This window comes from Macaca mulatta, chromosome 3 (assembly GCF_049350105.2).
Source record: "Macaca mulatta isolate MMU2019108-1 chromosome 3, T2T-MMU8v2.0, whole genome shotgun sequence".
Taxonomy (NCBI): Eukaryota; Metazoa; Chordata; class Mammalia; order Primates; family Cercopithecidae; genus Macaca; species Macaca mulatta.
In genome coordinates this window covers 111,580,106-111,596,953 of record NC_133408.1, presented here as the reverse complement: position 1 = coordinate 111,596,953, position 16,848 = coordinate 111,580,106, and the positions used below count along the sequence as shown (strand labels likewise).

General features: G+C 37.5%; 1 protein-coding gene across 5 annotated transcripts in view; it reads left to right on the top strand.

Moving 5' to 3' along the window:
* Positions 1-16,848, top strand: part of BZW2 (basic leucine zipper and W2 domains 2) — a 59,990-nt gene that overhangs the window by 25,222 nt on the left and 17,920 nt on the right. For all 5 annotated transcript variants that reach the window (NM_001194859.2, XM_001104484.5, XM_015133909.3 and 2 more), the window contains 4 exon segments: positions 2,314-2,490; positions 9,519-9,622; positions 10,931-10,996; positions 14,129-14,264. In NM_001194859.2, the coding sequence (NP_001181788.1) occupies positions 2,314-2,490; positions 9,519-9,622; positions 10,931-10,996; positions 14,129-14,264 (483 nt within the window).

The window sequence follows — 16,848 nt, the reverse complement described above, 5'->3', positions numbered from 1 at the left end:
TGTAACCCCAATACTTTGGGAGACCAAGGCCGGTGGATCTTTTGAGGCCAAGAGTTTGAGACCAGCCTGTGCAACATGGCAAGATCCTGTCTGTACTGAAGATACAAATCTAGTACCTGTAGTCCCAGCCGCTTGGGAAACTGAAGCAGGAAAATCACATGACCCCAGGAGGTGGAGGTTACGGTGAGCCAAGATTGCGCCACTGCCCTCCAGCCTGGGTGACAGAGTGAGACTCTGTCTCAAAAAAAAAAAAAAAATGTTTTTCTTTTGGCTGAACATTGACAAGAACTCTGGGCTGGAAATACTTTTCCCTAAGAACTCTGAAGAAATGTCTTCTGTGTCTCGTATTTCTGTCGAGCAATTGAGTTGCCTGATACTTTTTACATATCACTTTTTTTTTTTTTTTTTTTTTTTGCCCGGGAAACTTCAGATAATTGCTTTGTTCCCAGTATTCTGAAATCTCACAGTGATCAATGTACCTTGTGTGAATCTACTTTCAATCTTTGTGCTGGGTTCCCAGACAGCCATGTACTTGGAAACAATCTTTCATTTCTATGAGGTTTATTGAGATTTTTCAAAAAAGTTCCTTTCCTTTGTTTTCTCATTCTGTTAGATGTATTTTTTTTTTTTTTTTTTTTATATTTGACAGGTCTGCCCTTTTTCTACTCTTTTTGCTAGTATTTTCTAGGTCTTTGACCTTTTTTCTAGTTTCTGAAAGATAATCTTAGCTTTCTCTTAATGCTTCCATTGAGTTGTTTACTTTTTCTATCATATTTTTTATTTCTAAGAACTCTTTATTTATGAAATATTTTTGTAATATTCTCTTCCCTCCCTCCCACTTCTGTTGCAGTATCTTTCACCACTAGAGATATCTATGATGCAATTTTTTCTTTTGAAGTTTTGGGTTTATCCTTTGCTCCTCTCTCCTCACATCCAGAGTTATTCTCCATGAGTGTAGGCAAAAAAGGTGATGTCCTTTGAGTTGAACTACAGACACTTTACCTTTAATCCACTAATTTTTTTCCACCAAATCTGACATGTAGTTTGTGATCTTCACTTCTTATCAACAGTGTATGATCCCTGCTTTGTTCAAGACCTGGCTCCAAGTCGACCTTCCACAAAGTTTTGCTAGAGTCTAGACCAAAACTCCTTCCAAACCCAAACTTCCAGTCACCACACCAAACTACTTCTGTAGGTTCATGTGTCCATTTCACTGTGACAGCTCATTTGTGCTTTTCATGTGTGCCTTTGTGATTGCTCTGTATTTGTCTTATCCACTTTGCTAAGGAAAAAAAATTGTATCATATCTATATCCCTGTCAGTCCTCTGAAGCCCCACAAAATCAAAACCATTTTTATAATGATACCAATATATTATTCACATCTTTCACACATTCTCTCATAATTTTACAGAAGAGTTTTCTAGAGTTTAAAGATGTACGATCATTAAAGAGATTTGCAAGAGTATAAAACAATACTATCCTTCTCACTAATTTTTTTGTTAAATAAATACATAAGATGTTTTGTTTTAATTTCTTAAAATAAGTATCCATAGATTGAACCTCCATAAACAAAAACTCCCTTTGGAATGCTTGGGAATTAGGATTCCAAAGAGTTTTTGGATTAGGATCCAAAACTTTGGAATTAGAGTTCCAAAGTTTGGGATCCTAATTATAAATGTACATTTTAAGTGTCAAGAGATCATGAGACCTAAAAGTTTAGCACATGTGTCCTGAAGCTGTAGATATACATATATGGCTCATTGCATCTATTAAATATTTAAATACTCTGCAATAAATTCTTTTTTATTTATTTTTATTTTTTTGAGACGACGTTTCACTCTTGTCCCCCAGGCTGGGGTGCAATGGCATGATCTCTGCTCACCGCAACCTCCACCTCCCGAGTTCAAGTGATTACCTCAGCCTCCCAAGTAACTGGGATTACAGGCACCCGCCACCATGCCCAGCTAATATTTTATAGTTTTAATAGAGACGGGGTTTCATTGTTTTGGCAAGGCTGGTCTCGAATTCCTCACCTCAGGTGATCCACCCACCTTTGCCTCCCAAAGTGCTGAGATTACAGGCGTGAGCTAGCACACTTGGCCTGCAGTAACTTATTTTAAAAGAGACATCCCTTCTTATTCCCCTCCACCATCTTTATTTGTTTGTTTATATTTGTATATTCTCCTACATTCTTTGGCGATGCTCTGTGATGTTTTTTCCTATCTTAGATAAAATAGAATTTAAGTTTTGATTGTTATACTCTCAGTATTTATTTATTTATTTGACTGTTATTTTGAATTGTTTTATTTTAGATGAAAAAGAGAAATTCGAACCCACAGTCTTCAGGGATACACTTGTCCAGGGGCTTAATGAGGCTGGTGATGACCTTGAAGCTGTAGCCAAATTTCTGGACTCTACAGGCTCAAGATTAGATTATCGTCGCTATGCAGACACACTCTTCGATATCCTGGTGGCTGGCAGTATGCTTGGTAAACCATGCATTATTGCTTCTTGTAGTATATTTATGTATTTTTAATTCTATTGAGGTATTTCCTTATAAGATAGAGTCTTTATAAGTTTATGTTTATTAGAGTGGATAGAAATACAAATGGAAGCCTATAATTTTTACCTGATTTATGATTTGGAATGGTATTAATGCGGATGTGAAGTAATGATTGGTTAATAGAGGCATAGGACGGAGGACTTTGGTTAACGTTACAATGAAGTCGGCCGCTTTGCTTTTCCTAAAAGCCACCTTTCTCATGTGTCCATAATCTGTCAGTGTTTCTGGAGGGGCCATAAAAGGGGTAATTTCTGCAAAAGACTGTAACTTAGTGTATAAATTTCCAAGGTTTAATTAATGACATTTCATCCATAAATAAAGCTTACAAGAAATATAGTTTAAACCTGGTTTTTGAAAAATCATTTAAATTGTAAGTATAGGTAGAAAAATTAAAGATAGAAGATTAGAAATTGTTAAAGATAGGTAAAAACAAAATAAAAGCTATACCTTTTAGAACAGAGGCATCAGGAAAGAAGGCTTCAGAATACTATTTAAGTTTATTAAGTAGATGATTCTAATATTTATTAAGTATAACAACCACCCATTTTTCCTCTCATAGTCATTTTTAGATCTGAGTTCTTATAGTTAGTTCCTGTGGTAGCTGTAAATCACTAGAGATGGTCGAATTTCCTAGGCCGGGAATTTTTAGTTTGCAAATGTGTGCAAGTGTTTCAGTTGTTAAAAAGACTTGAGAGGGGAGGGCAGGTATGTGTCTACTCTGCTATGCAAAGAACATGCAACATCATGAAAGATTGCCTTGCCCAAAGTGCCATCATTGTCTTTCCTTGAGAAAACACTGCTTAAGCCAGCCTACCTTGGCTTTGAAAAAGAATGTGCATACATTCCTCCATCTTGAGGTGGAACTGCCCATAAATTCCTTTTTCTCTGAGCTCTTATTTCAAGCAATCTGTTTGGTACGTGGCCCAATTGACTTCTAGGCCTTCTGTCATTCTGCATTGCTAGTTTTCACCACATAATGAATTAGTTTTGTTGTTCTTATTGTTATGAAGAGCTTACATTATGACTGTAGATAATTCAAGTATAACAGCTACCTATATTGAACTCAAATCCTATTACCCGAAAATAATCATTGTTAACATTTTGGTTATTTCCCTTCTAGAAATCTCTTTAGCAGCCAGGCGTGGTGGCTCACGCCTGTAATACCAACACTTTGGGAGGCTGAGGCGGGTGGATCACCTGAGGTCAGGAGTTCGAGACCAGCTTGGCCAACATGGTGAAACCCTGTCTCTATTAAAAAAAATACAAAAATTGACAGAACGTGGTGGCGGCTGCCTATAACAATCCCAGCTACTAGAGAGGCTGAGGCAGGAGAATCACTTGAACCCAGGAGGCAGAGGTTGCAGTGAGCTGAGATCGAGCCACTGCACTCCAACCTGGGTGACAGAGCGAGACCCTGTCTCAAAAAAAAAAAAAAGGAACTATCTTTACCTCATAAACTTTGGAGAATGGATGATATTATGCAAATATGATATTATGCATGCTGATTTGTATTTATTCAGCAATATGTTGCTGCCTTGCACACCCATGTGTGTTATACTGGATGATTCTAAAAAGAATTAAAGCCAAACGGATGTTAAAGAATATTTAGAGGCCGGGGTGGTGGCTCACGCTTGTAATTCCAGCACTTTGGGAGGCTGAGGTGGGCAGATCACCTGAGTTCTGGAGTTCAAGACTAGCCTGACCAATGTGGAGAAGCCCCGTCTCTACTAAAAATACAAAATTAGCTGGATATGGTGGTGGGTGCCTATAATCCCAGCTACTCAGGAGGCTGAGGCAGGAGAATTCCTTGAACCTGGGAGTCGGAGGCTGCAGTGAGCCTAGATCGCTCCATTGCATTCCAACCTAGGCGACAAGAGTGAAACTCTCGGGAAAAGAAAAAAAAAGAATATTTAGGCTGTTTGCAGTTGTTGCTATTATAAACAACAGTTATGAGTGTCTGTATGCACCTATCTTTGTGCTTTTACCTGATTACATCTTTATCTACTTAGCAACGGATTAATGGATTAAATAAAAGATGGAGACATTTTTATCTATATTTATCTCCATTTACCTAGCTGAGAGAGAAAAAGTCTTCAAAAGGAACATTATGTTTAATATTTTATCAAAAATTATGAGTTCCTATTTACATACACCTTTAACAATGTTAGCTACCTAATTTCATCAGTTTTCTAGATATCTGAAATTAGGTAAGTGATAAGTATTTTCATTTTAAAACTTTAATAGTGGAGTTGAATATTTCCTAACATATTATTGACTTTTAGTATTTCATTAATTATGATATATTTTTATCAGAGTGATTTTCAGCGAGTTTTGGTTCTTGTCAAAGTCACGTGATTGTAGTAGTCGCTTATATGGACCCTTTTCAGACTGAGTGACCTCCAGGCAGCACTGTTGGCCCTTTTGTCATTCTTGAACTCTTTTATTTTCTTCCCTTACACGAGACCACTTAGACCTCCTCCTGACTCTCTGGATGCCACTTCTTACATTACTCCTGGCTTCCGTCGTTAACCACCTCCCCATATAAAATTATCTGTGTACTTTGTATTGAGTTTCTTAAAATTTCATTTACCATGATCAGCAGATTTATATCTGCAGCCCAGATTTCTTTCTTTTTTTTTTTTTGCAGTTACAAGATTTAATAGAGTGAAAACAGAGCTCTCATACAAAGGGAGGGGACCCAAAGAGGGTAGCCGTTGCTGGCTCGAATGCCTGGGTTTATATCCCAATCATTGTCCCTTCTACTGTGCTCTCAGGCGATAGATGATTGGCTATTTCTTTATCTCCTGTTTTTGCCTAATTAGCATTTTACTGAGCTCTCTACTACCTGATTGGTCGGGTGTGAGCTAAATTTGCAAGCCCTGTGTTTAAAGGTGGATGTGGTCACCTTCCCAGCTAGGCTTAGGGATTCTTAGTCGGCCTAGGAAATCCAGCTAGTCCTGTCTCTCAGTCCCCACTCTCAACAGGAAAACCCAAGTGCTAATGGGGAGGTTGGCCGACGACTGCTCTAACTACTTCCTGCTGAACTGGGGTATAGTAGGTGTTGTGCAGTTGAGATTTCCTTGGGAGGGGTGCCTTCTATGTCATTAACATCAGAACATGAGCTAGCAGGCCGGTCCAGGGGTTCTTGGTAGATCTTAGTCATGGACTGCATCTGGGGCTCCATTTGTATTTAAGAACCATTTGTAGTTTTACAGCTTCGATTCTGGAAGAGACAGAATTAACAAGGAGGTTAAAGATACAGGGATTGAGATGTATGGACCGCAGTGCAGAGAATTATTTCTTTGGTACACTTCACAGGCCCTGACTATCTGCTTGATAGTTTTGAAAAGGCCTGGTCCAGTAAATAATAATTTGGCCATCTGATGGGTGCTATCAATGCCTAAGTGAAAGGTTTGGTGAAGGGTTTTAAGCAATTTCCATTGGTTAGTGCAGCCCAGATTTCACTTATTCACTCCATGTCTCTACATTCAAGAAGAACATAGGGCCAAATGTTTGGTATGACTTGCTTAGCATAAGCTGTACAACACCAGATGTCTGCTGAGTCTGGACACGTAATGTAAGGACTGAAGCCTGCTAGGTGCATTCTTCTTATATAAACACTTTGTTTAATTATTATGTAGAAATTTTCTTGACACTCACAATTTATCTTCTTCCATTGTTCTTTTGTTTTTGTTTTTGTTTTTTTTGATGTTGTCCAGGCTGGAGAGTTGGCTCACTGCAACTTCTGCCTCCTGGGATCAGGCAATTCTCTTGAGTAGCAGGGATTACAGGCATGTGTCAGCATGTCCAGCTAATTTTGTATTTTTAGTAGAGACGGGGTTTCCACCATGTTGACTAGGCTGGTCTCAAACTCCTGACCTCAGGTGATCTGTCCCAAAGTGCTGAGATTACAAGCATGGGCCACCATGCCCAGCCCCATTATTCTTAAAACAGCAGCTATCTTGGTCTTTCAATATTACCTTGTGTATAGTAAATACAATAAATATATTAAGTTTACTTCTACCTTGAGAAAAACAGCAGGCACTCCAAAAACATTAGAAATGGCAAATAATACTTGGTCCTAATATCAGCAAAAATTTTAATGCAAGCTGTAGCAATATTATTAATATATAATAAGTGTTTTATTTCATTAAACAATGTAACTTTAAAAACATACCTCTCAAAAGTCTGTAGTTTCGATATCAAACTTCAGTTTTGTAATTTCTATCAAAAGCAATAGCAATAATTAGCCCAGAGGTTTTAGAAGATTATTATCTAAGTTTGTTCCATATCAGGGGAACCAGCCCCCAATATTTCAACGTAGGTTCTTTTCTATTTTCCCTAAGTGTTGGCTGGTCTGAGAAATAAAGAGAAAGAGTACAAAAGGAAGAAATTTTACAGCTGAGTCTCTGGGAGTGACATCACATGTTGGCCTGAGCCGCAAAACCAGCAAGTTTTTATTAGCGATTTTCAAAGGGGAGGGAGTGTACAAATAGGATGTGGATCACAGAGATCACATGCTTCAAAGGCAATAAAATATCACAAGGCAAATGGGGACAGAGCAAGATCACAAGGCCAGGGCGAACTTAGAATTACTGATGAAGGCCCATGTCCTGCTGGGCACACATTGTCATTGATAAACATCTTAACAGGAAACAGGGTTCGAGAGCAGACAACCAGTCTGACTAGAATTTCGCCAGGCTGGAATTTCCCAATCCTAACAAGCCTGGTGGCACTGCAGGAGACCAGGGCTTATTTCATCCCTTATCTACAACTGCATAAGACAGACACTCCCAGAGCGGCCATTTTAGAGACCTTCCCCTGGGAATGCATTCATTTTCCCAGGGTTATTCCTTGCTGAGAAAAGAATTCAGCAATATTTCTCCTATTCGCTTTCTGAAAGAAGAGAAATATGACTCTGTTCTGCCCGGCCCTGCAGGCAGTCTGACTTTATGGTTATCTCTCTTGTTTCCTGAAAATCACTGTTGTCCTGTTCTTTTCAAGGTGCCCAGATTTCATATTGTTCAAACACACATGCTTCACAAACAATTTGTGCAGATAACGCAATCATCACAGGGTCCTGAGGCGACATACATCCTCAGCTTACGAAGATGACAGGATTAAGAGATTAAAATAAAGACAGGCATGGGAAATTATAAGAGTATTGATTGGGGAAGTGATAAATTTCCATGAAATCTTCACAATTTATGTTCAGAGACTGCAGTAAAGACAGGCATAAGAAATTTTAAAAGTATTAATTTGGGGAACTAACAAATGTCCATGAAATCTTCACAATTTATGTTCTTCTGCCGTGGCTTCAGCCGGTCCCTCCATTCGGGTTCCCTGTCTTCCCGCAACAGTTCCAGATGGTTATATTCATTTAAAAGGGCTAATTAAATCTCATGCATAAATTAATTGAGTGAAAATAGACTCCTAAAGGGGCTGACTTCTCCAAAAACTAATTTACTTACTAAACCGTATGCTGAAGTCTGAAGCCCATAGAGGGGATGATAAGCTAAGGAAAGTATAACTCAATTGAATTCTCATTTGCCTATGTCTGCTAAAAAAGGTGACTGTGGGTGGCCCTTTTAATCCAGAGATCTGAAATCACAAGTTAAATCAAGGTGATTATACACTAATACACAAACAAATAAAGGGAGTGGCTAATGAGTAGAGAGTGTTTGTCTTTTCAGCTTTGACCATTATTGTATCCTCGGTGCCTAGCACAGTAGCTGGTGTAAGTATATACACTACAAACATTTGTTGTGTATATGAAAGATATTAAGCTAACTGCTCAAACCTTCTACCTTAATTACAAACAGAAATTAGAAATCTTCTACCTAAATTAGAAAACAGAAATTCCTAATGTTGTCATTCTGCTCTTCTAATCAACTAATGCTTCTAATGGCTACCACTGAAACTTGTAGGAGGACCCTTTGAATATGGAAAGTTAATTGAAGAAAAAGGCATCTAATCTATTGAGTCCATGGGGAAAAAAAATGAGAGAGAATAAAATAATTTCTTCTAGCCAACATAGCTGCTGGGTGATTAAATTCAAATAGCGAGCATCAGAGTCCATGCTATTCAACCAGTCATGGATAACTGGGTTAGCGAAGGAGGAAGCAATTGTAATAGCTACTCAAGTAGAAAGCAAAAAGATCTATGAGTCAGGTCTGGTCCGTTCTGTAGTTGGTGATATCTAGGTAGAGTATCCACAAAATACTTGCAAAATGTTAGCAAGCCTGAAGAAACAACTATGTCCTGGAGTGGGAAGTATCTGGAGTTGCATTGAGAATAATGAAATTAAATTTACTGAATAAAGGTTGTTCTTTGCTTCCATGATTAAGAATATACTTTGGAAAGAACCAGACTTATAGTGATAGAATGTAGTGAAGTTGAGGATGTGGAACTAAAATGAAGTACACTATGGTGGGAGCACGAAATGAAACAACTAATTTATATTATATTGGAAACATGAAGTATACAAGGCCAAGTACAGTGGCTTAAGCCTGTAATCCCAGCGCTTTGGGAGGCTGAGGTGGGCGGATCACAAGGTCAGGAGTTCGAAACCAGCCTGACCAACATGGTGAAATCCCGTATCTACTAATACTATAAAAATTAGTTGGGCATGGTGGTGCATGCCTGTAATCCCAGCTACTCAGGAGGCTGAGGCAGGAGAATTGCTTGAACCCGGGAGGTGGAGGTTGCAGTGAGCCAAGATTGTGCCACTGCACTCCAGCCTGGATGACAGAGCAAGACTCCATCTCAAAGAAAAGGAAAAAATATACAGCAACATGTGTACATCTATGTGTGTCATTCTTTGACATTTTATGTGACTCTTAGATTTTACATCTACTTTCATTATTTTCTTTCATTTGCCAGAATTGATCTGTTCTATAAATGCTGTTCTCAATTTCAGTATTATCCTAACTATAATTACCTTTCTCTTTTCAGCCCCTGGAGGAACACGCATAGATGATGGTGACAAGACCAAGATGACCAACCACTGTGTGTTTTCAGCAAATGAAGATCATGAAACCATCCGAAACTATGCTCAGGTAGAGCCTATTTGAGAGATTGCCCTTGAGTCAGAAGGGAAGCATTTGAAGAGGATTGAGGAAAACTCTATAGAAGCTCTACAGCCCACCCACTTTTTAAATAGGAATCTTAGAAAAAGCCTTTAAACATATGAAAATAATGGGCATTAAAACTATAAAAATAGGCCTAGCAGAGTGGCTTGAGCCTATAATCCCAGCACTTTGGCCATGGTGGGTGGATCACTTGAGGTCAGGAGTTTGTGACCAGCCTGGCCAACATGGTGAAACCCCATCTCTACTAAAAAATACAAAAATTAGCTGGGTGTGGTGGTGGGTGCCTGTAATCCCAGCTACTTGGGAGGCTGAGGCAGGAGAATCACTTGAACCCAGAAGACAGAGGTTACAGTGAGCCGAGATCGTGCCACTGCTCAACCTGGATGACAGAGTGAGACTCCATCTCAAAACAAAACAAAAAGAACTGCAGTAATATAATGCTTTTTCTTTTCTTTCTTTCTTTCTTTTTTTTTTTTTTTTGTTAATCTCTCATGGGAATTTATTCTTGGATCAGGAGAATTCGTTTTTCTTGTATACATGTTAAAGAATATGTGAGTATTAGTGTAAATTGGAAATAAAATTTATGGGATTTTAATGTAATTTATTTCTTTTGCTTATCGTGTGTTAATTCCCTGCCTGGGTCATTCTTTCCCCATAAAGGGCAATTATTATTTTTACTCTTGGACTCCATCTTGATTACATTAGGAAACGAATACCCAAGAGTTGTAAGTAGGAGTATAGCTTGTGTATAGGAGAAAAAGGAACTAGATTAAGAAATCATTTCCACAGTTATTAAAATAACCAATATTTACAAAATCCCCATTTAAAAACATCATTCCACTTAAGACTGTCTAGATCCTAATACAGTTGCCAACTCTGCTTCACAGTTCTAACACAACCATAGGGGCCAGTCATCCTTTATTGCCAGTAAATTATAACATTTTTTGCTCATCTGCTAGAAACATGTTTGTTGTTTACCTAGAGTAGAATCTGTCCTGCACTCCGCTCTCCTCCCCATCACATCATTATCTAAGTGGTTATATCTTTATAATGAATGAATTTGTTTTATCTTACATGTACATTTTGATCGTATTTGTTCCCCTAGGTCATGGTAGCATCTTTGAAATGCTTATAGTTTTTATATTACAGTGTGAGCCTGTTTAACTATACACTTTTTTTATTGTAGATCTATGGTGTCATTACGGTGAGTTTCTATACCCTCCTTCTGTGTCTTTTTGGTTGACCTAATATTTAATGGTTCTGTTTTATGTTTAGGTCTTCAATAAACTCATCAGGAGATATAAGTATTTGGAGAAGGCATTTGAAGATGAAATGAAAAAGGTAAAAATTCAAATATAATGCCTATCTGTTTTATAGTAATGAAATGGAGGTGGATAAAAATTTTATAAGTGGCCGGGTGCGGTGGCTCACATCTGTAATCCTAGCATTTTAGGAGGCCGAGATGGGTGGATCACAAGGTCAGGAGTTCAAGACCAGCCTGATCAAGATGCTGAAATCCCGTCTCTACTAAAAACACAAAAATTACCCAGGCGTGGTGGCCTATAATCCCAGCTAATCGGGAGGCTGAGGCAGGAGAATCGCTTGAACCCAGGCGGCAGAGGCTTCAGTGAGCCAAGATTGCTCCACTGCACTCCAGCCTGGGCGACAGAGCAAGACTCCATCTCAGAAAAAATAATAATAAAATAAAATAAAATTTTACATGTACAATGATATTCCAAAAGTGCCATACACGTGGTAACATTTAGTGAGTTTTTAATAAATGTTTGGTAAATAAATGAGTATGAAAGATCATTAGCTAATAGCTATAGGAAGAAATATGTGATTATTCTGGACTTTTTCCGTTAATATTTAATGTAAGACAGTGTGCTTTGTTCAGTAAGAATAGTTTTATGGGGTATAATCTCTGACCGTGCAGAGGTTAAAATGAAAACTAGAATCAAGATAAAGTGGTTTAAGTAGTTAAAGCCTATGAAAGAACATAGCACAGCAGCTAATGTTCAGCAAAATTCTTTAATTCTATGCAGTTTAGCAAAGGGAATGGAAGCACCTCTTTGGAGATAGAGTGTATGGGTGTAAATCTCAGTAGTCTTTCTCATCAGTGAAATAGCTGTAGTAAGAGGATATACCTTATGGTTGCTGTGGGAATATATGAAATAACATATAAGGAGCTCAGTGTAGTAATTGGTCTCTAGTCAAATCAACAGTAGCATCTCCTTAAAGATGTCCTCTTTAGAGTAATTGCACGTTCCCTCTTCCAGTTTGTAACTCCTGTATTTATATATAGCACCCACTACCTTTACCTGTTTCAGATTTGTTCGTTACTTTGTCATTGCTTCCAGTTTTAGATATCTATCTAAAAGTAAAACACCAAGTGAAAAAAGTAACCATAACATATACTTACTTCTTCCCTACTTACTTACTCTCCCCACTCCTCCCCACACTAACTGCCCCCCACCCCACCCAGTTTAAAGTAGTTCCGTGTATAATATTGAAGAGCAAGTTGACAATAGTCATTAAAAGAAATGTTTCTTATATAACCCATGCCCCGGCCTTCATGGATTTATAAGAATCCATTAGCATGGATATATAAAGCTATATGTATAAAGATGTCACCACAGTATTGAAAAATAGCCTAAATGTTCATTGGTAGGAGATGAAGACTGGTTAATTAATTTACAATCTATACAGTGGAATACTATGCAGTCTTTTATACATGTAGGCATAACTACATGTATTAATAAGGGAAAATGCCCATGACAAATTAAATGGAAATGCGAGGTGCAAAGCAACCATTTGGTAGCAGTTTGACCTGGGGCAGGCAAATTACTTAATATCTTTGTACCTTAGTATTCTTTTCTGTAATTGGAGATGGAGCCTGTTGTACTTATTAACACACATAAAGTGATCAGAAGAGTTGTCTGGCCCACTCCACAAGTTTTAGCTATCATTAGCATGTAATGCAGTGAAAAACAATATGTGTGTATACATGTAATTATGTTTTAATGTTGATTAATATAATTGAGCAATGTGGTTATTATTTTTATGATGACCTAATTTTTGTGCCATTTCTATGTGATTAAGTGTATTTTAAATGAATCTGGTTATATGCGTGAACTTGAAGAAGTGGTGTTAAAATTTTATTTTAGAGGCTATTTTTTATTATTCTCATTTAAATGTTATTTTTATAATGGAGAAAAAGGACAAATTGACATGAACTGTCTATACTTATGTTAGTTCTTTCATTCTTCCCCATTCTTGATGCTCCTTGGAGCTTAAGCCTTTGAAACCCTCATTCCCTCACTCCCTGGCACTTACTTAGATGTTAACTTCTTTTTAATTTGTTGAGAATTTAATAGGTATACATTGAGAGGCGAATGGACTGGTTTGGTTCCAGTTCTGCCACTTTCACATAATGTAAATAGTCTATAATGTAATAATCCTTAAATTATTGGGGAATAGTAAGTTAATATTTTCTTACCCCCTATGCAGCTAGTGGAATAATCACGTCATCAGGATGGAGACACTTAAGTCTCTATCAATGCCAGTGAATTTTGCATTGGCACAAAATAATGGAAAATCAGCAAGGCTCCTGTAGTGATAGTGGCCCCTGAGGAATTTCCATGGCAAGCCTAATAACTGGTGAAATGGAGAAAGTAACAGTAGAATGTAGTCAAAGCACAAAGCAGAGGAGAGTTAGAAGAGAGAAGGACATCCCACAGGGCTAACTACTATAGGAAAATATAATATAGGAAGTGGGTTTTTTGTTTTGTTTGCTTTGAGCTTACATTCATATTTTTCTAGGGTTGCTACTTTTTCAGTTCCCTGCCTCGGGGGCAAGAGAATCTAAAAGTGTACCCAAAAAACATCAAGAACCTAGAAAACCCCTTTCTCCCTGAACAGTCTTGTTTTGAAGACTGTTGTATTCTGTGAGCTCAGAAAAGTATATATTAAATGTCAAAAGCTTAACTTCGACTCTTTCCTGGTTTTTTGTTTTTGTGGGGCTTTTTATTTGTTTCTGTTTTTGCCGTAAAAATTCTATTCAGAGAAAACGGGCATATGTAGCAGGGGAAGAGGTAGTCACCCAAAGAAGTGGAAAAACTTGAAAAACAATACATTTCAGAAACATGTCCATCGTGTATACTTAACCCTTTTGCATGCACATAGTCAAACATAAATCCATCTGTTTACATATCATCCAAATATCTCTTTTCCTTTCCGTGAATGTTATCTACAGCTGTGAGTAAATGAACTGAGAAGAAAGGAACCTGCCTGCTCAAGTCACTTTCCACGGCATCCAATTTATCATGAAATGAATTACTATGCTTTGCATATGACCTTCTGGCCATGGATGTTCACACTGTTTATCTTCCCACTTCAGTCCTTTGCTTCATAGACATGGTTCCTTTTTTTTTTCTTTTCTTTTTCTTTTTTTTTTTTTTTTTTGACCCACAGCTTCTCCTCTTCCTTAAAGCCTTTTCCGAAACAGAGCAGACAAAGTTGGCGATGCTGTCAGGGATTCTGCTGGGCAACGGCACCCTGCCCGCCACCATCCTCACCAGTCTCTTCACCGACAGCTTAGTCAAAGAAGGTAATGAGGCTCCTGTTTTCTCGCCTGTCAGACAACAAAGGAAAAATAAAGCCACAGATAGTTATAAAAATGCCAGTTGCTCCTTTTGGTATCCTCTACTACTCATTCTTCACATAAGAGAATATCTGTGTATGTGTGTATATTGCCTTTCAAATAATAAAAGGAGTGGACATGTTAATTGTAGGACATTTGAAGGAAAAAAATATGCACACCTGTACAAAGACATATTAAGAAAGACTAATAGCCAATTAAAATCTCATGGAAGACTTGATGCCTAGGTCAAATACCCTGAAATCGATTTGGTGACCTTTTTGCCCTTCAATACAAAATGGCAGCCTTTAACTCTCACCCCTATTGTAAGAACAAAAACTGTTCCCCTCTCAAGGTCTAGAGAAACTGATGCTCAGATACTCATTTTGATTGCACTTTTTAAGATATTCATTGTCTCAGTTTTAGAAAACAGTTTTAAGTCTGCTGCAATAGAAGGAGTCTTGTTTTAATTTTAAGGCATTAAGAGTTGGATAGGCATGCATACCATGATTTGGTTATAGAATAAAACAAAAGTGGGCTGTTTACTTGTAGGAGGATAATGATAGTCAAATTACAATGCAACACAAAACAGTTATTTTTCCTTAAAAACAAATTAAAAGAGCTTTTGTGCGAACATCTGTTTCTTCTGAGAACTTAAAAAGTTTTCCTCCTACGTATATGAAGTCCTAGCCTCATTCATGCCTGTAGTGAAAGGGGTTATAGTTTTCTTGTAGCTAAGAAAAGAATAGTAAATTGAGAGTCAATTGGTCTTATTCAAAGACTCTAGTTTTTAGCTTAAAATCACTCAGATTTATGACAATTCAGACTCTGTAATTGTTGGATGTTATTAGTATTATGACATTTTAAAGTATTTCCCTGAAGAAAATTCACAGTACAACACACATCTTATTTTTGCTATTAGCCATTTTGCACACAGAAAATCAACATAGTATATAAATGTTAACCATTCATTATTTTAAATTATCCTAGCCAACATAACAGAAAATAATTGCCTTTCTAGTTATTTTAAAAACCTAAATGATGTCTGTAACTTCCTTTGTAATGTATCCAAAAATTACATTATTAGATGGATAGATATGTGATAAAGCAAATACGGAAAAATATTAGTTATAGAAACTAGATGGTGGGCATGTGAGTGGTCATTGTTCAGTTTGTTCAGCTTTTCTATATGTCTGGAAATTATTATAGTAAAATGTTTGAGGGGTGGTGAGGAGAAAAATAACTTTGCTATGGAAGTAGTATAGTGCCTCTGTTATATGGCTTTTCCTTAAACTCTGCCATCTTTTACAAACTAGAGGTTTAAACTCTTGCTTCCTAATTGGAAAAGCATTGAGAAAATGGCTGGGTATGGTAACTCATGCCTGAAATCCTAACACTTTGGGAAGCTGAGGTAAGAAAATTGCTTGAGGCCAGGAGTTTGAGACCAGTTTGGGAAACATAGCAAGACTCTTCTTCTCTACAAAAAAAAAAGTAAAAACTAGCCAGGTGTGTTGGCACACCATGCAATCCCAGCTGCTCAGGAGACTAAGGCAAGAGGATTACTTGAGCCCAGGAGTTTGAGGCTACGGTGAGCTATGATCACATCATCTTACTACAGCCTGGGCAACAGAGAAAGACTATCTAAGATTAAAAAAAAAAAAAAAAAGAAAAGAAATAACGAAAATAGTTAAGAAATTAATCATTTTCACCAACTCATCCAATATATGACCAAGGGAGATGGGATTATCCTACTCAGTAGAGGAGTAACTATAAAGAAAGTTAAATCTCAATTTTAGGCTCCTAGTTTCAAGCATAGTTTTTCTTTACTTACAATACAGATTACAGCCTAGTATTAATTTATATTAAATTTTATATTGGTTGTATGAGCTAATGATAATGCTAAAAATTCATTTTAACAAGTTGTTTAACATGAACTTTCAGTTAAGATGTAATGCATGTTTTGTTGTCATGGCCATTTTTTTTTAAATTAGTTTATCTGCTTATTCAAGGGAAGAAAATCAGGTTTAGTTGGTGTCTATATGAATGATAGACGAATTAAATGCTTTGACTTTCCAGTTACTGGAAGACCTGGGTCAAATTGGTATATAAGGACTTGTATTTCTTATGTAACAATAAATGGAAAATTAGGACAGACTTCAGGCTGAACAGCAATATCGTTCAGAACTTAAGTATTTTTCTCCTGTTATCATTCATAGCATTAACTTCATCCCAAGGATGCTGCCCCCTCTTGTTATAAATGTCTGCTGATACAGTTATGGCATATTCTTCCTGGTTCCGGTTCAGTGAAAGAACACTTCTCCTGAACACAGGATAATTTATCTTCCCTTCAGCTGATTGGCTGACACAGACTGCATGACCAGTACAGGTCCAGTAGCAATTGCCAGGGGGGTGCCTTGGGCAGATGAGCTTGAGCGAGGTCACTAAATTAATCATCAGAAAGAGGTGGTACCAGAACTTAGGCTAATGAGGAGTCACCTGGACTGGATAAAATGGGACCTCTTTTAGGAAAGAGGTAAAGAGAATAGAGGCTGCT